This window comes from Pantherophis guttatus, chromosome 1, assembly GCF_059756535.1.
Source record: "Pantherophis guttatus breed Tessera chromosome 1, ASM5975653v1, whole genome shotgun sequence".
NCBI lineage: Eukaryota > Metazoa > Chordata > Lepidosauria > Squamata > Colubridae > Pantherophis > Pantherophis guttatus.
The window spans coordinates 138,085,540-138,108,864 of NC_142063.1; the positions used below are offsets into that span (position 1 = coordinate 138,085,540).

At 35.3% G+C, this 23,325-nt stretch overlaps 1 protein-coding gene across 2 annotated transcripts in view; it reads left to right on the forward strand.

The window, feature by feature from the left end:
* The window catches only part of ARHGAP15 (Rho GTPase activating protein 15), a 466,518-nt gene that overhangs the window by 373,163 nt on the left and 70,030 nt on the right, over positions 1–23,325 (forward strand). For both annotated transcript variants that reach the window (XM_034424600.3, XM_087881819.1), the window contains one exon: positions 17,225–17,359. In XM_034424600.3, the coding sequence (XP_034280491.2) occupies positions 17,225–17,359 (135 nt within the window). The remainder of the gene's footprint in view (positions 1–17,224; positions 17,360–23,325) is intronic.

Genomic DNA, 23,325 nt, shown 5'->3' on the forward strand with positions numbered 1-23,325 from the left:
TATCAAGGAGAAAGATACCAGTTAAATACTGTTGAAAGGGCGGAAGAATTTTATCAAAATAGGTTGAAAATGAATTTAACGTCTTCAGATATAATACAGGATAAGCAGAAGGAGCTGGAACTAAAGACAGAGATTGTACCAGATAAATTGCCTTTGGATTTATCGGATACCCCAGCTGGATTATCTACAAATTTGAGAGAAGTGCCATCTGATTTTAATGTGATGACTTATCAAGGCAAGGACAAGCATGGAAACCAATTAGAGGATATACAAGGGATAAAAAAGAAATGCGAGACACAAAAAATTAGGATGGAGGTCAAACCCACAAAAAGAAAACAAAAAAAGAAATAGTTTGTACAAAAATAGAAATTTCTAACCCAAGCAACAGTGAAGCCAGTGATTTTAAAATATGAATGATTATGTGAAAACATAGAGGAGGCGACATATTGGTCAATATCATCCTGAGGATAGTGGCAGATCTCTGCATTGCCGTAATTTTGGGACATGGAAAGAGCCTCAAATTGATGGTTTTGAATTATCTATTTTGAAACTTCTTTTTGTGTTGATAAATATATTATAATTATCTTGAATTATAAGGCAAGAGAATCACATCGGGACATGCAGAAGATCGGGTTGTTACCCAATACGATGATGGAAATTAATAATCCTGATGAAACCCACAATTATTATTATATGGAATACAATTATAATGTCACTCGGGTGGTTGTTTTTACTTTTATATATATAAGAAGATGTTTACTACTGATGGGGGCAGATATGATTGGAGATCTTGAATAAACTGTTGCATCCGCAAGCTACGTCACCCTATTTTGGATGTTGGTTTTAACAATCCAGTGGAAAGACTTTAAGAAGATATTATATGGACTATAAATTTAAAGTTATTGTCTTTTCTTTTTTTTATTTAGATATAATGGAATATATATATATATATATTTTCAAGTAGTGTGGGCAGTGAATTAAAGATATCAAGAATTGTTGTGTATGGTAAATTTGTAAGACAGTGGGTGAATAAGCTAGCTACAGACTGATTAGTTTAAGAAAAGGGATTTTTAAGTGATACATTTAGGGGAGTGGAGGAAATGGATAGAGTGGAATAAATGTTAAATTAGATTTTATGGGGAGCCCGCTTTGAAATGTTATTAAAGTAGGACTTATTGTATAGTTTTAAAGTGGAAGGTGGTTTTGAATTGTTGCAATAATGCATAGATATAAAACACTATTATGCTAAATTAGAGTTATTTTATAATAGTTATAGTATAATGTGTTTGTTTTTTTTTGTTTTGTTTTTTTTTTCTCTTCTTCTTTTCTGAAATGTATGGATAAAGGGGGATTTATAATACTTTTAGTAAGTAAAGGTCAGTATTTTGAGGAGGGAGTAAGTAATCTGTTATGAATTAGGGTTTTTTTTTGTTACGAAGAAGTCACAGGGGGGGAAGGGTGGGGAGGGGGGGTTAGGGAGGGGGGGGAGGGGGGGGAAAAAGGGGGAAAAATTTGTATTTGAAAACCTTTTCAATAAAAAAAAAAAAAAAAAAAAAAAAAACAGTGAACAGTAATGCCTGAATTAATTTCTTCAGATTTTTTAAAAATCAGGCTACTATCGACATATTTATAGAAAGAATCTTAGCAATTTCTTACTTGTTCCTGAACTAGGGGGCAGTAATTAATTTTAAAAATAATATATTTTGGTCCAATATCTGGTCCATTTCAGTATTAGCAGTATTGGCTGCCCTCAGTTTCATATTCAGTTTGTGAAATTATAGATATTTTATGTTTTTAACTACTGTTTTACCTCTAAAATATAAATTTAATAAATAAATAAATAAATAAAATCATGACATTGAAATGAGTTGCTTATAAAATGAAACAATTGTATGGTTTGAGAGCATAAGATGCACTACAGGCATATAGTCTGTTTTTCTTTATTTTACAACATTCCAAAAATGTGTGTGTATATATTTGTATGCATATATGTATATGTATATATATATATATATATGATTTTTGATTTTTTTACTTTTTAGAGTTAATTCAGAAATTTGCAACACTCTTATGAGATAGTGGGTAATTATTATTCTATCATCTTTATTTATTGAGCAGGAATAGATCAATTAATTAATTAATTAATTGTTATGTGAAACTTCACTTATGAGTTATAACTGAAGTATGGTACAAATGTATATTGTTGCACAAATACATGAGGGACAGAGTTTGTGTGGTGACACACATTGTTTGTGCTCTTGCCTCCCTCTCTACTATGGATGCCTGTGCTGGTGATGGCTCATCTTCATGGACTTTATGGTAGCAGTTTTCATAATAACATATCAGGAAATGCCCTTAAAAGATATAGAAAGAGCTTTGTAATCCATTTTACTATTTTTCACAGATCATTGGAGACAAATCTTGGTGAAACCTATGCTTCTAGATAGTTAAGCATATAAGTAACGTGTAAGGAATTTCTGTGTTTGAATTCTTCAAATGTACTTGGTTTGATGAATCCAACAAAGAAAAGCTGCACAAACTTTGTTCAGTCTCAAAAACCATTTTTGATACAATGATTACTTCCTTAAAAAATACACTTCATAGGGTTTTGTTTGATATACTATGTTATTAGAAATGGCAATATGGGAACTAGCAGTTCAACCATGAAAGCTTAATAGTAGAAGATTGTGATTAATCCTCAAGAGCTTATACCTGAATATTTTCTCCCTAATTCTCATGGTGGCTCTGTACAATGAAATTTATTGAACAAAAATGTTCCATAATATTAAGAGCAGAGATAGCTAAATTCCTTTCATAACACTAAGAAATGAAACAGTTTTATAGATAATCTTTCAGTGTGCTGTCAGCTTTGGAAGCCATATTAGCACCAGAAGCTTCCACTGCCAACTCCATGTGCCTGGAAAAGTAGGAGGGGGGGATTTAGGAGAATGAATTGGAAGCCATATTAGCACCAGAAGCTTCCACTGCCAACTCCATCTGCCTGGAAAAGTAGGAGGGGAGATTTAGGAGAATGAATTGGAAGCCATATTAGCACCAGAAGCTTCCATGCTGTCATGTGCATCATTTAGATCAGGGCCGTCAAACTCCTGGCCCATGGGCCGGATGCATCATGTGCTGGCCAGGCCACACCCAGTTTAGCGAAGGGGAAAAAAGTCACGCTCTATCACATGACACCGCCATGACGACATTAGTTTGACACTCCTGATTTAGATGGACAACACTGAGTATTTTTCTTAGGGCTTTCTGAATTTTTGAGAAGTCACACCTAGGATTTGTATGATTTCACCCTAAATTAAAGGTCTCTCATGCAGGGGAGTTGCATGGCAAGGCTATTTGAAGGTATAGGTGCCAGATGCAAATGCAAATTAATCCCACTTTCCCGAATAGTGAAAAGAGACCTTGGATTTGGGGAAGAATTTCGCATGCTTTTCTGAAGCTGCTAGATATGCAGCTAGAAAAGACCCCGCAAAAAAGTATGCATTGTATTTCTATCTGGCTGCCGTGTGGCTTCAAAATATTATTGTGGCCCTTTTAATTAATTTCCTCTCTAACTTCTGAGTCTCATAGCTTCACACACATCTCTGTATGATCTCATAGCATTCTTCAGATTCTGCTCCAGATAGGCAGAAATTCACTGGAAGTGCTTTCCGAAATGAGAGCAGACAAATTGCAGATTTCCACCCCCTAATCTCTTCTCATTTACACCTTTCAGAATGTGGACTGTGTGCACCAAATTGCTTATCTTCAAATACTATAAAATACTCATTATGTAATTAATGTTTAGATTTCTATCTCCATCTTTCTCCAGGAGCTTAAAACAGCTTACATGGGGATTTCTTTCATTTTATCCCTTTAACAACAAACGTGTAAAATAGGTTGAGTTTCACTCTGAGTGACTCAGAATGTTTCCTTGTGTGAATTAAAAGGTAATATTCTCTGTTTTGGATCATCACCCTAGCCATATCTTACTGGTTTGCTATTCAGCTTCCAGAGCAATCAATTAGTGTTACTTCAGATTCCCATTTCCCCCCTTTTTTTAAGAGTGAGTTGTATACTTTCAAGAAGGAAAATATAGGCAGGCATTGTTCTGCCCATTTTGTAACAAAAACCTATCATTGTGTCATTGTGTTTCATTGTTTTCAACCAATGAATGAACAATGCAAGCAGCGGCTGATATGCATACTGTCTGAAGGAAGACTTTTTTCAAATAATAATAATAATCTTCCTTATTTAAAAAAAAAAAATCCAGAAATCTACAGCTTTGATATAACTGTGGAAATTTGAACTCATTCAACGTTGGCATTGTTCAAGATGGAATTCTGCTCTTTCAACTAGCACTTTACAATTACCAGTGGAATGCATATCCTCTTAGAAAAGATCAAGCCAAAAAACAGAGTTGTGTAGTTCTGCCTTTTTAACCCTAACTGCTCTTTTTACAAAACAGCTGGTATACTTTTCTTTTATATTTCTTCTATTTTGAACACATCTGAAGGAGCTCCTTATGTTGTTGCTGCATTCTCTGCTAAAATCATTTTAAAAAAAAAATTGGGTTTCTCTGCAAATTCCTAGATACACTCTTCCTTACTGACCTGTTCTTCCTTTGGCCTCTTCTATGCACCTTTGCTATTGTCATATTTTCACTATTTTTGTGTATGAAGTTACACTGACTTTTCCCCATTCTATTGTCTGGCTTTTCACATTTTGAAACTGTTGAAGTTACATAGATGTTTGACTATGCTCAGTTTTAGTTTCCCTCCAACATTACATTGTCACTTTTGTAGAAAATTCCCACTACTTTAACTTTCTCTACTCAATGTTCCCTGTTAGCTAAGGGTATTTAATTCCCTCATGTTTTCTTTTTACTTCTGGAGGACAGCAAAACACCCAAGAATTTTCTGGAAGGATCTTGTTCAACAGACTTTGTTTCTAGGAGATGTCAGCAAAGTTAAAATCTATCAAGTTCTTAGGGGAAAAAATCATCCACATATTCTTAATTTTCTGGTCAGTAGTGGATATGAAAAATGGTGATGTCTTAATTTATTTATTTTAATCCAAATACTCTTGATAACCAAATCTATTCCTTTATTTCTTGAATTCTTGAGTAGATATGATCAACTTTTTTATACTGAAGTGCCACTTCTGTGTTTCCTATAGTCTGGCATTAATGTTTAAAAAACCTGGGATTTTATACAAAGTCATAACCACTCTTTTGATTTATTTTTTTTTTAATCTCTCACAGTGGACACCTGTGCTGTCACCAGAACTCTTTTCTTCTTGGCTGTGTCACTAGTATTCTGTGTTTAATTATCTGTCTTCTGACTTTTCTCCTTTCTTCCTAGCACTCAGTCAGTTTGGCTAAGCAGGGGAAATTAAAATTCTAACTTTTAGTTTTAGATCGAAATCAATCCGAATAATATATATATACCTGGAAGAAAGTCATGATGAATTCTATGGGGTTTCTGTACAGTAAATATCCAAAGGTTACTTAAACACCCCTCCTCCAAAGTATGCAAGATTGCAAGCACATTTCACCTGGGATTAAAATTAAAATATGATACATTTAATTTGATTGGTCTTTGATTTTTGATTGATCTTTGAGTAAATGAACCATGTCTCCCTCCCTCCCTCCGTCCCTCCCTCTCTCTCTCTCTCCCCCCCACCTCTCTCTCCAGTCAATATGCAGACAACCTGGGAAGGAAAGGTATAGAGAAACTCTTAACCCCTTCCCTCCATATAATGGTCATCTTTCCAGCCTACATCTGGTAGCCCAAACTATTGGTAGAAACCATTTTTTAAAATTTTTATTTTAATTTCTATACCTATATTTCTTCTTCCAAGACAGTAGTCCAATATTCTAGGGAAATTGTTTTTAAGATAATTACAGGGACAACTATATTATACCATTAGTCAGTAATTCATTCACATTAAATGAGCAGTTTTTGTTGTAGCTTTAAATGCCATTATATTTTTATTGTTAGTCAAAAAAGCCCCCTTTTCTAAAGTGCTATTAATCAAAATCAAAGCAAAACTTAAAAGTTTGTTTTCTCTAAAAATATTAGTTGTTAACTGAGAGAAATACTCTCAGTTTTTAAATTGCTACAGTTTGGCCAAATCTCAACTATTCTGTCCCTGATATGGCCTCTTGGTAGTAGATACCCTCAACTGCATGGTTTCCTAAATTCATGAACATAAAATATTTTCAATTTTTATGGGCAATAGCATTTTCAGAAAATAAATGGCTGAAATACTAAAAACTCCTTCAATCTTATAATTTAGACATGCTGCTATATATCTGTAATGACCAACAGTTGACTCATAATGCTAAATATAAATAATTATATCTCTCTTTCGTTGACATGTTAGATCTTGGTATGCCTCTTTTAGCATCAATTGTTTAAACTGGACTGCCAAAGATTCCTACATATTCTGCTTCATTTCAGAACATGGGATTTAGAAAACATAGATTTCCTGGCCTAAACTATGTAGTATTTTTCACTTTGTGAGGCCTTTACTCAGACTTGTTTTCCTATGTTGTCATATCTTCAGTGATTATCTGAAGAGCATGTTATGGAGTTGTAGGAATGTCTGGCACTAGATCTATCTCCAGTGCCCCAAATCCTCATAATTCTTAAGCCAACTATTAGAGTCTTCAGAAGACCAAACAAGAACAGCAAGCCTGGGCAAACACATCATCATCTCAGGAGTATAATCATTCTGAGGATATTGTCAAGGGAAGATCCTTAGTGCCATTTCTCTCCCATTCTCTTCTACCACGTCCCCCTACCAAATTGACATACCACTTAAGGGGCCTATTTCAGCAGTTGTTTCAGATTTCTAAAGAAGAGTCCCAGAAGTTGAAATCCAGCATGGGTCAACCAATAACAGTTAAAGTAAGGAAGAGAGTGATATTCAATGAGCTCTTCCAAACTAAAGGACACCAAAGCTAAGAAATTAATTAAATTGGTGGGCATGGCTTGATGGGCATGGCAGAGGAAGGATATTGCAAAATCTCCATTCCCACCCCACTCCAGGAGAAGGATACTGCAACATCCTCATTCCCTCCCTACTCCTGGGGGAAGAATATTGCAAAATCTCCATTCACACCCCACTCTGGGACCAGTCAGGGTTGGTATTTGCCGGTTCTCTGAACTACTCAAAATTTCCACTACCAGTTCTCCAAAACCTGTCAGAACCTGCTGGATTTCACCCCTGGCCTGTCTCCAAAGGTGACAGTCTGGGATTTTATGATAATCCAATTAATTTTAACTCCTTTTTGTGACAAGGGTAAAGTGGTAACTGAGATTGTAATACCATTAAAGTTTTATCTCAGGGTAGACAATCCAGGTGAAGCAATTATTCAGAAAGTTCAGACCAAGTGTATTTTCATTCAGTAATCATCCAGTCACATACTTCAAGCAAATATATTTCTGTCCTTGATATTTACATTCAGCATTTGGGCTTCCAAAAGCTATTGAATTCCATGGGGTTTACTGCTAAGTAGGCCTGGATAGGATGCCGGCATCGTTTGCCTGTTTGTTATATGCTAATGCAGCTTTCTTCAATCTGAAGCGCAGTTCTAAACATCTGGAGAACACCAGATGGGGACCAGATTGTGGCTGGGAAAGGCTAGTTAATGTTTGTTAGAATATTTTAAGAAATCTATTTAAGTTTGCAAAATATTATAAAAGAAACCCACCTTGTATTTAATGACAGATTTAGGGAAGATACATTTATGATAATTAAGCAGGCATAAACTAAAGTCTGTACTTTGAGAATGAAGTACCGTATGTAAAAAGCCCATGCATAGTCATTCAATGACACGCTGGGTGTTGAAAAAAATGGGCAGAACCAGGACAAACCTCGAGTATAATTTAGATCATTTTATTAAATGCAATTAACATGGATTAATATGACTACTTTCTGGATATTTTTGCTAATGTTTTCCATCAGATTAAAAAATAGAATTTGGCAGCAACTCTGAGAGACGACAATGGCTAAATGTGTAATATATCTATATATCTAAGTCACAAGATATATTTCATGATCTGTATCAAGTTATACCTTCCCCGGTATATACACTATTAGTTTCAGCCCTTCAAGGTAGATCAGACTAGGAAAAAGTTATGCATGCTAATGCTATTTTTATTAAAGGTTATCGTAACAGAATCTGGCAAATATGAATGTGCTTCTATTAATGAGAACTAGAGAGGATCTTGTCTGAGACGTTTACTAAAGTTACAGTTCTGAACTGGACTCTGATTTCTTTTATCTGATTGCTGTCTTGAATTGTTGTCCTTCCTCCTCCTCCTCTTCCTCAGGCTTATTCTTTTTGTCAGGTGCCTTACACAGTTTACTTTCTGTTCACAATAGAAAAATATTGCATCTTCTCACTAGAGGTTATTCCATAAATGGGTGTAACATTAGACTCAAATGCAGTTGTGCAGTGTAATCCAATGAACATAGATTTAACAAGAATCAATTTTGTGAAGTCCAGAAGTTTCACAACAAGTCAGTGCCAACTGACTTAAAGTTAAATATTATTAAATATCCAGTTGGATATTATTGGATATTATTGCTTTTAGGCCCCCTTATTAATTGTCCAATTACTTTGATCCTGTGAAATTGGTGTTCCACATGCTAAGTATTTCAAATCATCTTGCAAATACATCTAATAAAATAATAGGGAGAACAATAATTTAAAGGGAGAATAATCTGTTTTGGGCTTTAAGTTTTACCTTGGTTTTCAGGCATTGTCAAATTAAATCAAATATAATGATTCAGTAAATAAAATGAGTAGGCAAGAAGTATATGTCAAAGATAGATAGATAGATAGATAGATAGATAGATAGATAGATAGATAGATGAGAGAGAGAGAGACGGGGGAAAATCATTCTAACTGAATTCAGGGGGGAAAATCAGAACGTAGTTTGGGGAAAAAACAGCTTTATGATGCAACAAGGAAATGACTGCAGGGTGGAAAAAATCTAGTTCTATTCTCTAGTAGAATTCACTAATATTTTGGGTTGTTTGCATCAACCATTGAAGTCACTGAAGTTAATATTCATAATTTCAATGTGATGTAGCAAGCTATCTGATAGCATATTTTTTTCCTAATGACTGCAAGAAATTATATACAGGGCTTATTATCAAGTTTTATTCTGGTTATCTCCGCTGTTCATTTTAGTCCTGTAATCCCCTTGTACAATTGATTTATTTTATTTTATTGCCTTACACCTATTTTTGTCCATCAAAGTGGTTAAGTTTCAAAGCAACATTTTAATAGGAAAATGTAAAAAAAAAAAACCACCTCTGGCCATTGAGTTTAAATCTTACAAATGTGAATAGATTACTTATTTTTTGTTCTTTCTCTTTTTGCTGTTGAATCTCAATTACAATAATTTGTTTTATCCCTGGAGGAACTTTCTGCCTGGAGTAGTTCCTGACCCATGGATCTCACACAGACACTGACTGGGATTTTGGATAAGTCTGTTAAATATTATGAAACCTGCTGTAGAATGAAAGGACTATTGACAACAGGAAAACAGAAGCTGTGTTAAAAACCCTGAAAAGAATAGGAACTGTATGTATGTCAGGATACTAAGATTGCACTACTTTCATGCAAAGTCTATTTTAAAATTGACAAGAAGCATGGAAATATTTTTAAGTCATGGACATCAGAATAGACAAAGAGACCCTGTTCTGTCCCAACTCCCCAATTCCTTTCTTTGGAACTATCCTTCAAATATTTAAACAAAAAAGAGTTTGGGACCCAAATCTTTCAGTTGCCTTAGGTTTGGGATTTTCATTTTTTATCTGTGTTACCTTAAGTGATTTTTTTAATATTTATCCATCAATAAGAAATATATAAAATACTCAACCAGTATTGCTGACCTTTGTATGCCATCTATAAAAATACTATCCTTCAGACAGGGACTTTCAGGGTTATTTATAGCACATGTAATTATGTGAATTATTAAGCTTGTATGCCATGCAATTCTCAACTACTGCTCCCCATTTCATGTTCTGTAATTCTTTTCTTTTTCAAATAATATGGCTTCTTTTAGTGATTAGAAGCAATGAATTCAACAAGTGGAAAACAATTCTGGAATTACAATTCCATAACATTTGGGTGGTACCAGATTAGCACATAGATATGCATTAGCCATTTGTAGCAATTCTAAGTGTGGTGGCTTGTTTGTTGATTGGTTCTTTTATAGGTTGTCAGAGATCACATCAATATATATGCAACCAACCCTATATGTTTGGGATATTCTCTCTTGCACTAATACAACATTTTCACTTAATTCTTGCACACCAAATAAGCAGCATAAATACAAGTAATAAACCTGCTCATCCTACAAGCCTGTTGGGAGTATTTATTTATTTGTTTGTTTGTTTGTATTTGTAAACCACTCCAGTCAGTCAAAACTCTGAGCAATGAACAATGACGCAAGAATAAAGCCAACTATATTAGCAGTGGAGCTTGTAATCCATTATCCTGTATATATTGTGTATCACTGCTAACATTGTTGTTGACTTTCTTGAGTCTCTCAGGAACTGTGGCTACTACTATGCTCCTTATATTGGAAACTGGATTTTTTTTCCAGATTGCTGATAATTCAGAATTTCTGGACAACTTTTCCTCTTGAAAGGAATTACACTTTCTCTCACTTTCTCTTTCTGTCTTATAGATAAATAACAGGTCCTATATATTCAATGTTCCTGGTGCAAGTATGTTGAGAGGATTTCACAGCTAGATTGAGCAATGCATTGGCATGACAGCTCCTAACTCCCTCCAGCAGGCAATCAACTAGTAGTCTATGAAATTTGGTTCAGCTCCAGATATTGTATTTGTTCTTGCTCGGACAGTTCCACAGTCAAATTTTCGTGCAGCTCTGACTTAATATGAAAAGACTGCAAACTGCAAACCAGCATAGTAAACCGAATGTACCCAACTGGTTTATGCTCAATTTTTGTGGTCACATCAATGCAAGCTACTGTATCTAACATTGCAGCTGTTTATAAAAATCAGTGTATCAAAATCACTGAAGATGAGAACTATTTATAGACGTGCTACATTCTTCAAATGGTGTGCAAAGAAGGTGAAGAGTGGATAACCCCATGATAGTTTGATAATAATTACCTGTGTCATTTATTCATACTTCCATATTTCCATATATCTGTCTGCATTTTGATAATGGTGCAGTGACAATGTCTCAAGTCTAATTTGGATTGTCAGTTAAGCATGTTTCAACAAATCTTTTGAACAAGTTTGTGTATGTGTGTATGTGTCTGTGTATGCGTGTGTTCTGAATTGCTTGTGGTTTCGCTGGATAGAGTAAACTTGCTTATGTAGAGACAATGGCAGAGTTAATCTCCGATCGGGGTGATTCAATGCTATCAGTGGAATCCCTCCAAGACTAAGCACACCTCAATGTAATCTTATTTCCCTCTAACTCCAATTAAGATTTAAATTAGCAATACTGGGTTTTTCCAGCTTGCCCTCAGGTCCATGAACTGAAGTTTCAGAGAACTGCAATAAACAAAAGCTCTCCAACAGGCACTGAGCATGTGCTTTTTAGTTACAGTTATTCACTAATGTAGCCGGAAGCACCATGAAAATGGGTATTCTAGTAATGCGTGAATGCCTACATAGGCATTCCTTGCTCTTGGATCTGCATTAACATCTATTTACGTCAAAATGTTGTTAAGTAGCTGCATCAATTTTCCATTCAGTAGTCACCCATTTGACGTGATAGATGCCAACACTCCAGAGAAATTAAATACAGTGTTTGCATTATTGGAAAGAAACATCCTAGCTCATATTCTGAAACAACCGGAACCTTGTTTCACTTTTATTGGTGACCTGGGGTGATCTGTTCTGATGGCGCCATCGCAGTAGGTAGACTAACTTTTTGGAAACTGATACTATGACCAAAGGGTGGAAGAGAACTCGATCAACTGTTAGCTACCATAGATAATCCAAGCCCCCCATCTTCAGAAACAGTATTTGTTGAAGTATCAGATGGAAGATAAAATATTTACCTCCATCTCCATAATACTTTTTTGAGTCCAGAAGCAAATTAATTGTAATTGGATATTGCTGCAATTCAGATATCAGACTATCCTGATATCAGTGTATCTGACGTGCTTGTGATCTGTCACTTGTAGCCATATGGCCGTTTCATTGAAAAGGGAAAAGAGGCGAAGTCTTTAAAAATTAATCATTCATCATTACAGTTTTCTTGGTTGTCCTACGAAGGCTCCACAAACTATTCTTATGTGTTTAGAATTGACAAGTTATGTTACATTATCGTTTGCTGGTATTAAAAATCCAATGTGCATACAAGACATTTTCTGTTGGTATATATACTCTCTAATTGCCAAACATCCTTATTTGGATTTCATCTGATTATATGGATTGAGGCTGGCAAAATGTATATTAAGAAATCTGGGAGGGGTGTAAGGAAAAAACAACAACAACCCTCCAATCTAGTTTCTCCTGGAAGATAATTTGGGTGGTCCTAACCCACCAAGACTTAGAGGAAACAGTATGAAACCCATTATTAACAGTTTTTCCAAAATCAAACAGCCATGAATCCACAGCAACATACATCTGACAAAAAGGTATGCTATTGAAACTTGTATGCAAATAGTGGTAACCACATTAAAAAAAACGAGCTTACTTCAAAGGAATTTGCATTTGGAAAGCCTGAACAGAGGAGTATACTTACTGTACATACACATACAGTATATACATACCGAAGAATAAAAGCAGGGTGATTTGCATTAAAAAAAGGTTCCCAATAATTTACACAAGCATTTATGTAAATTACAGGAAGATGCATAGAAAGCTGCCGTATGTTACAAGATGTTGCAAATGTAAACAGTTACGAAAGTCTCTAGAAATAGATATTGAGATATCTATTTTTAAAAAAGGCAGATGGGAATATTGCCCTTCTAAAGCAGACAGAAGAATTAATGCATGTCCAGCGGGTTACTGATAAACAAAATCAGCTAGGCATTCACCTTTTGGGGTGTGCTTAGGAATTAGTCAAACATAAGAGATTTAATTATGGTCTCTTCTTCCAGAAAGAACATTTGAAAAATGATCCCTTAGGAATCAGATTAACTAGGTGAGACAATATATAAGAATATCTCCTGACTCCTAGGAAACAGTCTATGACCTTTTATCTGTGGTTGCAGTTTCTAGAACCAAAATAGAGAGAAAGCCCTTTCAGAATCCCATACTCTAAATCTAACACACACACACACACACACACACACACAGAGAGAGAGAGAGAGAGAGAGAGAGAGAGAGAGAGAGAGAGAGGGAGGGAGGGAGGGAGAAGAGCAGGGAGGTCTCTAAATCACTATAACATGACATGAGATGGACTTTTCAATTGGTGGAGGGTTGTTTCCAAAAATATTCAGGAAAAAAACCCCCACTGTTGTTTAGTGTTGTGGTCCACCTTGCTTTAGTGGAGAGACGTTTCAGCGGCAACACTTCCTCCTTTTGAAAGGAAAAAGCACCAGAGACAGACACCCTTTCTATTAATGCTGGATAGATTTATGAACATACAACTTAAGATCAGCTGGATAATAGTATTGCTGCAAATCAGTCAATCCATTTTCCAGATCTCTGCATACCTGAATTCTCCAAGAAAGAAAATTTCCATGCTCAAATCTAGTTATCCCTACTTTGCTTCAGTCTATCTTTATGTACAGTATTTTTATTCTTTGTAGCTTCCCTTCTGAGTATGGGTGAGAGTGATGAGCTATTCTCTCTCTGTGTATGTGTGTTTGTGCGCGCATGTGTGCGTGCGTGTCTCTCTCTCTTTTTTTTTCTTCTTCTTCTTTACTACGGAGGATATACAGTAGTCCTTTTTTAGCTTTCACCAAAATTCATATTCACCATATTCACATTCTCTCTCATTCATACCCAGAAGTCTAATAATGCATTTCCTTTGCTCAAGAAGGGATCGTACATATTCCAACAATTTGTCTGTTCATCTTCCACTAATAGTAGGGGACATGAACTGGCCAACTTATGACCTAGAGCACTCTTCAACTCAAACACAAAACAATGATCCAGCATCGCTCCAAGTCAGATGTATAGTGATAGCCCTCTTTCATGGGTCCATGCTGCAAATCCTGTTATTGTTTATTATCATCATCATTCCTAATTGCACAGTGTCCTAGCAGAGACAGAAATGGAGACGGTTTTGTGCTACTGAAAAATAAGAGGGATGTATCAGCATGCTTGGGGAACTTTATGATTTAGACAAGTACATCATTCTTTTAAAAATATAAAAGGTGGCTTTCAAAACTGCCTGATAAAGATTGACTGGGTGTCAGAAACTAAGGACAGTTGTATATCATGTGAGCCAACTAAAAGAAAACAAATGATGCTTAGTTGAGTTCCTAACAGACTAGAAAGCTGCATGAAGGAGCAGGCTTCTTAAATGAGATGATGATTTATTGAAACATTTTCGTGCAGGTGTTGCTGCAAAGAAAAAAACAAACCCTAAATATATTTGCTGGGTTAATACTATCTGCAGGTTCTCACAATTTGTCATACAGTCTCCATAGCATACGTGTGAGTTTGCATGAATGTATGCATGCATAAATTATACACCCCCTGCAACTGATTCAAGATTGACCATCCTCTCCTAAGAAGGCCACCCTTGAAGAAGTCCTATTATAGTTTATATTCAGCTTTATTGAAATGTGGCTAATGACCAAAATTTAAGGGCTATCTTGGGTGAGGAAGAAGGGGAGTTTTAATTCCTTTTAATTTGGCAGGCTTCCTTTCCTCAAACTTTTTTTTTTGTTTTGTTTTGTTTTAAGTCATTTTATTCCTTGAGGGTAAAATGACACCCTTTGCTTTCAAGATGATAATTCCTAACACTTTTCTTTGAAGATCTGGATACGCTGCAAAAAATCTGGGTAGATAATTCTGGGTAATGTCTTCAAATCAGTGTATTCCACTTTAAATGTTTCAACCAAATGTATGGAGGGTAGGTGGAGGGAGTTAAAAAAAAAGCCAAATATATATATTTATATATATTTTCCCTGTTCTGTTCTGTTCTTAAAGGTTTCTACTTAAAGATTGGTGCCAGAGCTACAGTGCTTATATATTTTCAAAATGTGTTTTAAGCAATAAGTTGTACAACATTTTTAGAACATGTGTTAAGCTATTTCTCTAAGAATGAAGCTCTTAACAAAACATAAGCACTCTGCATGAGATCTTAGCAGCAAAGTGCTTAAAAGATAAAGTAAGAATTGGTACCATGGGAAGAACACCAGCTGTAGTGCACACAGGTCCATTATGAGAAGGATGGTAGAGGGTAGGGAGAAAATGATTTAATCAGGAGTAAAACCAATTTTATTATAAGGGCACGCAGGGGGTGTGGCACCATAGTGAGAAGGACATTTCAAAATATCTGACAGATTTCAACAATGTGAAAACCCACCCTGTTCTTTAAAGTGACAGTAAACCCCACCAGGTCTCTCCTTCTGAAGCTATTGTGAGTAGACAACTGTGTAAAACTGGCCTGCTAAGTCACTGCCTGTCTTATTTCAATGGCATGTTAAGAAAATAAATAAATAAAAGGCTAATTGTTGAAATACAATCAATCAAATTTTATCTTGAAGGATTTTTTTTTTTACTGATTTGCCTGCTTTGTTTTTAAGCCCACTCTTTTATTAAATTTCAAGAGCCTAATTGTTTTTGTGTGGATCTAAAATCTTTTTTTTTTAAAGGATACTTAAAAGAATACTTTACAGTGAATTTTTTTTAAAAAAATAAAATGGTTCACCTAAAAAGATACATGAATGTTAATGCAGGGGGAAAAAAACCAGATCTGTGTTAATTTAAATTCCTTCTACAAAGAGAAGTAATTATTATAGTGAAAAATGTACATGGCTTTTTTAAAAAATGTTTTCCATATACAATTAATAATACTGTATTACCAATAGCTAAATAAGGCCTACTTAATTATTTATCACAATTACTGGGATTATATTTTTATTGTTCTCCAATAGTTTTATGCTGACATATTAAGTGAATAGCTCAGTAAAAACAATGCCACTTTTAAAAAGAATTCTGTCATTTTGGGGAACAGGTGATACTATAGAAAATATTGTTTCCTTTTAATTCAGACTGACAGGCTTTTTCACTTTTTGTGAGTTGTGTCAGGTCTGGGGTTTATTGTTGCTGTAAAATAATACCAGATGTTTCTAACAAGTATTCAAAGGAAAGCAAAGTAATAATCTCCCTATCTTTTCTATTAAAATTATTTTTTTGCCTTTCTTCTCCTTTTATATTTAAATTTCCAGCTCAGTCAAGCTTCAAAAGAAAGGATTTCTGTTGTTCAGAAAATCAGTTTTGCAAGCATGTGTGGTTTGTCTTTAGCATGTTATCATTTTTGACAGCTTTGCATAGCTTAGGTAGGCCAACAGGGGTCTGTCTAATATTGTTGCTGGGCGAATCTTCCCCAATTTTTTTTTAAAAGAAACAAACAAACAAAATATTTTTGAAGTTGGAATTAATATCTCCCCCTCCCCAAATTCCTTGATGGCATTGCATTCAGAAAAAAAGAAATGAAATGAAGGGGGAAAAAGTGTTGCCCATTATTCCCTTGTACATGGCAACAGTAACACATGTAAAGCAATAACTCATTTTGTATTCCTGTGTTTAGCATATGTCTCCTGTTGGCGCAGCAAGGCCTTTAGGCCGGTCCCTTGAGCCGGTCATCATTGGCAACTCTTAGCCCCTTGGCCTTGAAATCAAATAGCTTTGAATCATGTTGAGCCGGGATGCTAATTTTTCCTACTGATGCATTCTGGGAATAAATGTATTTGACATCCTGTGTCAATGTTCCAGTCTCTTTGTGCCTCTTATTCTTTGGGGGGTGGGTTTGTGGGGGGAAGGTTGTTTTGTTTTTGTTTTTTTCCGTTAGCTGCATTCCTACAGATGGTATTCCATTGAAAATGTTCTCTTCCGACGGGGAAAAAAATAGAAAGAAAGGAGGAGAGAGAGAGAGAGAAAAAAAAAAACCCCATGCACAGCACCAAACCTCTAGGTGCAGAAGGCTGTTAACGGTTGCTGATGATAGTAGGCAAACATTAACATAATAATTAGTGTCTTGTAATTGTTTCATTAAAACCAGTTGTTCCATTTCTCCTCGTGTTTTCCCAGAAGAGAAGCTGAATTTGGACGACAGCCAGTGGGAGGACATCCACGTTGTCACCGGAGCACTCAAGATGTTTTTCAGAGAACTGCCTGAGCCTCTGTTCCCATACTGCTTCTTTGAACAGTTTGTGGAGGCAATAAGTAAGTACATCACATACAGTAGGAGTTAATTAAATACCTATGCGCTTTTTCTAAAGAAAACAAAAAGATTCGGATCAGAAGAGTTGCATCCAGAATACATATACATAATACATATACATATACATATACATATACATATACATATACATATACACATACACATACACATACACATACACATAGATAGATAGATAGATAGATAGATAGATAGATAGATAGATAGATACATACATACATACATACATACATACATACATACATACATACATATATATATATATATATATATATATATATATATATATATATATATAATCTCCTATGTGTTTTGCTCATAATTCAGACACCCTAAACATGACACTGTTAGGAATTGATATTCATAATTTGGAATATTATACAGTATCTGCATGCCTCAGAGAAAAAAGAAATTGTGTGTATAGTAGCAATATAGTGAAAGATTTGTCTTTTGCAGTCCGAACAGTGTGTATTCATAGTGCCCATAATAGTTTATAACATCATCATCATCATCATCATCATCATCATCATCATCATCATCATCATCATCTGTTTTATTCTTTAAACATGAAACTCAGTACTGAATAATAATAATAATAATAATAATTATTATTATTATTATTATTATCTCTTTTATTCATTAACCATAAAATGTAGTCAACTGAACATTTAAAAATGTGTCACAAATACAATTAACTGGTGCTAATGGTTGATAACAGATTGCTGCCAGTGTCCTAGGTATCAACCAAGTATCTTCTTAAGATATATGATGTTCTGAGTAGCGTAGTTTTTTGCAGTTCCGCTCGTGTTATTGCAGGAAGCTGCAATTTCTTGATGTGTTTTGTAAAATTCTTGGACATGGTACCAAGTGCCCCAATGACAATGGGTATCACTGTTACATGTTTCATCCACAGCTGTGTAGTTTCAATGGCCAGGTCGCGATATTTCATGATTTTTTCCAGTTCCTTTTCTTCGGCTCTGGTGTCTCCTGGTACAGCGATATCAATAAACTGTATGATTCGGCTCTCAACAACTATGGTATCTGGCGTGTTATGTTCCATAACAGCAGAATAGCAGGAGCATCATCATCATCATCATCATCATCATCATCATCATCATCAAAATCACTATTACTATTACTATTACTATTACTATTATTGACAGCTTAGGTTTGCCATCCTGCAGTTCTATCATCAACAGCAGGTTTATTAACATCAAAAGCATTAAAAGTTTCACCTGCTGATTTGTGTCAATCAAGCTGTTGTTAACATCACAGGCCAAGTCATTTTCTTTTTTTCCTATCAGTTTGGCAAATCTATTTCAGGGTGGCATGATTTCCCTTTCAGGACAGGTGTCCTATTTCTAAAAGATCTTTAATTTTAATGTCTTTGCCATAATTGTAACAATGGGAGAGGGGAGAAATCTTATCTGGCAAAGAAACTGATTTCACTTTTGTTTTCTTTTGGAAAAAGAAAAACCCGAAAGAAGAAAAAAGAAAAGAAAAACTTGTAAGCCTAGCAGGAGCTTAATTAAAGTCCAATAGAGAAAAATCTCCAGGAAAAACAATAAAGCACTTAGGGATCTGTTCTCCGGGTGATGCGCGTGCGTAACTGCCATTACTGTTAATGAGAGTTGTTTGCGCGTGCACATCAGTCAGAAAAGATAGAACCCTTAATGTGCTGTTTAATTTGATTTTATGTTCATAAAAGTCTTTAGGTTTAACAAAAGCTCTTTACGGCCAGCATCTTGTATAACAAAACCAAATAAATCTTGCAGAATCCTTCCTTTTTTCTTTTGGCTGCTTAGAGATGCCCTGTGGTGGTTAAGTATGCAATAACCCCAATACGCTGAGGAGTGAGCCTCCTTTGGAGGCACAACTCATAGTTCCTTTCCTCTACTCTCTCCCTTTTCATCTTAAGGATGAATAGAACGCTGAAAATATTGTCTTTGGAGATTCATCTCACACATCACAATTCATGCAATTATCTCACAGGAGAACAGGGCTGAACAAATAATTGCTTTGTATGCTGGATGCGGCTTTTTGTGAGGCACCAGAATAAGGAGATCTTTGTTTGAAGCTTTCTTATTCTAGCATGCAGAAGAAATCACCTGCAATGCATCCACTTGCTTCTCTTGAAGCATTGATTCTTTCCTTCTTAAAGAAGGAAGTGTTGGCACGTATCTGATGGAGGTTCCATCACATTCAAGTGTTTTCCTGCCCCCTTGTCCTTTAACCTCCTGCTGGTGTATAGACTCTCTCAGCATCACATTGTTCTGGACTTCCTTCTTTATTATATGATTCTCTGTGCCAACCTACCTTTTTCTTTTCATCTTTAATTCAACACACACACACCCCAAAAAAACATTTAAACTACATTTAAACTATAATCCTACCTTTCATGACCTTTGTTCTCGAAGAACTTATCTTCTTCACCTAAATAGAAGTAAGGCGGTTCAGTTAGAGGTAGTTTTCAGCTGATTTTGATGAGTAAGATAGCATATAATACATTCGTATTTTTGATTTTCGAATGTCGGGGGTGTATTAGAGATAACTCTTCCAAGGGTTCATATTTTCATATGACAAATTGATGTCTTTTCATTCAGCTGTTTTAAATTCCTGTTAATGTTCTGAAGGCCATTATAAAAATTTCAAGATGAGTAATTTTAAAAAAATACTTCAAAGAAAAAACATAGGGTCTGATATTTTATTGGATTTGATTTGATTCAAAAATAAAGGCAACAGAACTGGCAAATCTGTCTGTTTGCAAGTGGGGGGGATTCCTTTCATTTTATTTCTTAGTGATAAGTTTGGATAACAAAATGGATCTTTTATTATAGATCAAAACGGATATCTTTTGATTAAATTATATACATTAATATTTCTGGTAGCTCTTAATACACGTTTGCTGATAAGGACTGAATTATGGTGTTTACTATTTGATTATTCATAAGGGATGAGATATAGAAAGAATAGAAAAAAATATTGGAGAAAGTATTACGTTACTAAAATTCTTTATACTTGTTTGGACAGAGGGGGGGAACATCTTTTATATATCTTCTTTTTCTTTCTTTTTTCTTTTCTGTTTATTATATCTGTACTTTTCTTTGTCTTTACTTTTTATTTTTTCTTTAGTTAGCAGTAGTCTTTTATCTTTATAATCTTAAATAAAATTATTGCAAAAAAGAGAGAGAGAAGAAGAACTGGCAAATTTGTCAGTTTGCTGTTTCCAAAATATGAGTTCTTCTTAACCCATTCATGAATAAAATTTGCATTGGGAAAAGAAAATAGTTATATGAAATTTGTACACATTTGGTTTACATGTTATAGCTACATTTTCCTTATATGTGTATTATATTCCTAGTTTATGCACCCCTTGCAAATATTTTTTGTTGAATGCAAAACATGATATATACTTTCCCAACTATGCATGTTTGTTTATCGAATCACATTGCAAAATTCAGACAGATGCTGATATTATGAGGTTGGTGAGGATAAATTCATATTTTTTTAAAAAAAAAAGAGTCCAAATTTGTTCTCCATTTTTCCACTGCAGAGAAACATGCACTGTAATTTGATAGGATGTATAAAATTACCAGTTATAATCCTCAGTATATAATAAAGATGGTTGGTATAAAACAGCCTAAGAACAACCAAACAGCTCCTACAAACAGTGTTAGAAGAAGCTCAGGGTCTACTTAGAGATATAGTTCTGTAGTGTTTTCTATACAATATCGGAAATAATATAAATATTTGCACTTAAATTGATTGTTCAGAAAATTAAAGGGCATTCTTCACAGGTACCATAATAGCTTCATTTTTCCAGCTCAAAATCAGGATTCCTCTCTTGCTGTATTTGGTTAGTTTGGTGAAGGGACTCATTGCCTTTGCCTGTCATTTCAGAAATGATAAAAATATGTGTTCTACATCAGGTGTGTGTGTACATAGGTTTACTATTGGTTCATTAATCATCAAGGTTGCTGTTTGTACTTACTTATTTTATGGACGGTTTTATTGTTTTTTTATTTGTTTTAATTGCTTTAGAATTTTAGAATTGTAAGACACCCAAGAGTCACTTGGTTGAGTTAGGCAGCTATAGAAATCAAACAAACAAACAAACAAACAAACACTAGCACTTAGACTTCTATACTCCTTCACAGTGCTTTACAGCCCTCTCTAAGTGATTTACAGAGTCAGCCTATTGCCCCCATCAATCTGGGTCCTCATTTTACCCACCTCAGAAGGATGGAAAGCTGAGTCAACCTTGAGCCCATCAGGATTGAACTCCCGGAGTGAGCAAGTGAGTTAGTCTGCAGTACTGCATTCTAACCACTGTGTCACCACAGCTCTTATGCATGTATGCATACACACACATACTATATATCAGAATGAAGTTATCTCCTGCGTTTGTATCAAATGTGCCAGGGGTTGTATTTCTACACATACTCTTCTGACTCCATGAATATAGGGAACTAGCTGGATGCCCGTGCTTCATTATGAAACTATGTGATCGGGCGTGATAAATTGACACTTAAAGCCTGAAACGTAATGTAGAATGTATAACTCCGTAGCATCAGAGCATGTTAATATAAGCAACTGGCAGTTGGAACAGCGGGGGAGGAGTAGAATGTCCCAGCCTGCAGGCCGGATGAGTCACACGCTGGCCATGCCCACGTCTGGTTTAGGGAAGGGGTAGCATCAGAGTATGTTAATATAAGGCAACTGGCAGTTGGGACAGAGTTCCTTTGAGGTGGGGAGGGGAGTAGAACATCTAACTCCTTAGCATCAGAGCATGTGAATATAATACTGTATATGAAATACTAATGATCTGATGGTCATTTCTAAAAATCCTTTCTTAGTGAGTACATAGAAGCCAAGAGGAACATAACGTGCCAAATTTCAAGTTTGTAGGCTTTACCATTCTGGAGATTTTATGATGAGTGAGTAGTATTTGGCTTTTATATATATATCCACATCAGGTTTGAACTGGTGTAAAACTAGGGTATTTGCAATGGATTTCCTTCACAAGTTCTTATGTAGGAACTTGCATTCTGAGCTCCTTCAGCAGTTTCCAGGTTCCAAAATTGGCAGATACAGTTTCTTGGAGTGATATATTTTAAGGGTGTAAACCATACTGGATCTTCTTCTGATTTGAAAACAACCTCTCTCCCCCAATAATTTCTCAGGAATTACATTAAAAATAAATCAAAATCTTTCCCATTTGATAGTAAAGATATTCCTTCATGAATCGTATGTCGGTGACATTAGCACATACTCAAATATATTTGATTTATATATTGTTGTGTTTGGCTATAACAGCAAACTATGGTGTATTATTGTAGGCATGAAACCAAGTAACTCATTCCAAGCTAAGGAATATGACTTCTCCATTACCGTAAGAAGAAAGAGCAGCCTTTTCTTTTAATTAAAAAGTAACATTTGTGAAACGTGCAAGTTTTCTACATGAATAGCAATAGCAATAGCAATTAGACTTACATACCACTTCACAGTGCTTTACAGCCCTCTCTAAGCTGTTTACAGAGTCAGCTTATTGCCCCCAACAATTTAGGTCCCCATTTTACCCACCTTGGAAGAATGAAAGGCTGAGTCAACCTTGAGCCTGGTGTGATTTGAACTGCCAAATTGCAGTCAGCAGAAGTAGCTTGCAGTACTGCACTCTAACCACTGCACCACCGTGGCTCATCGTGAATACTGGAGAATTGTCCCCACTCAACTGAAAACAGCAATAAAGGGAGCAATCAGAATTAAATTTCATATTCAAAAATATAGATAAATACAGTAATGAAATGCTAAGGTTTCAGTGTTACTAAAGAAACATCACTAGGTGACTCAAATCATCACCACCACCCACCCAAAAAATCCTAGGGAGAAATTAGATAGACTGTGATTTAACTAATACTGTCTCTTTGGGCTCTAGTTTTCTATTTGATTG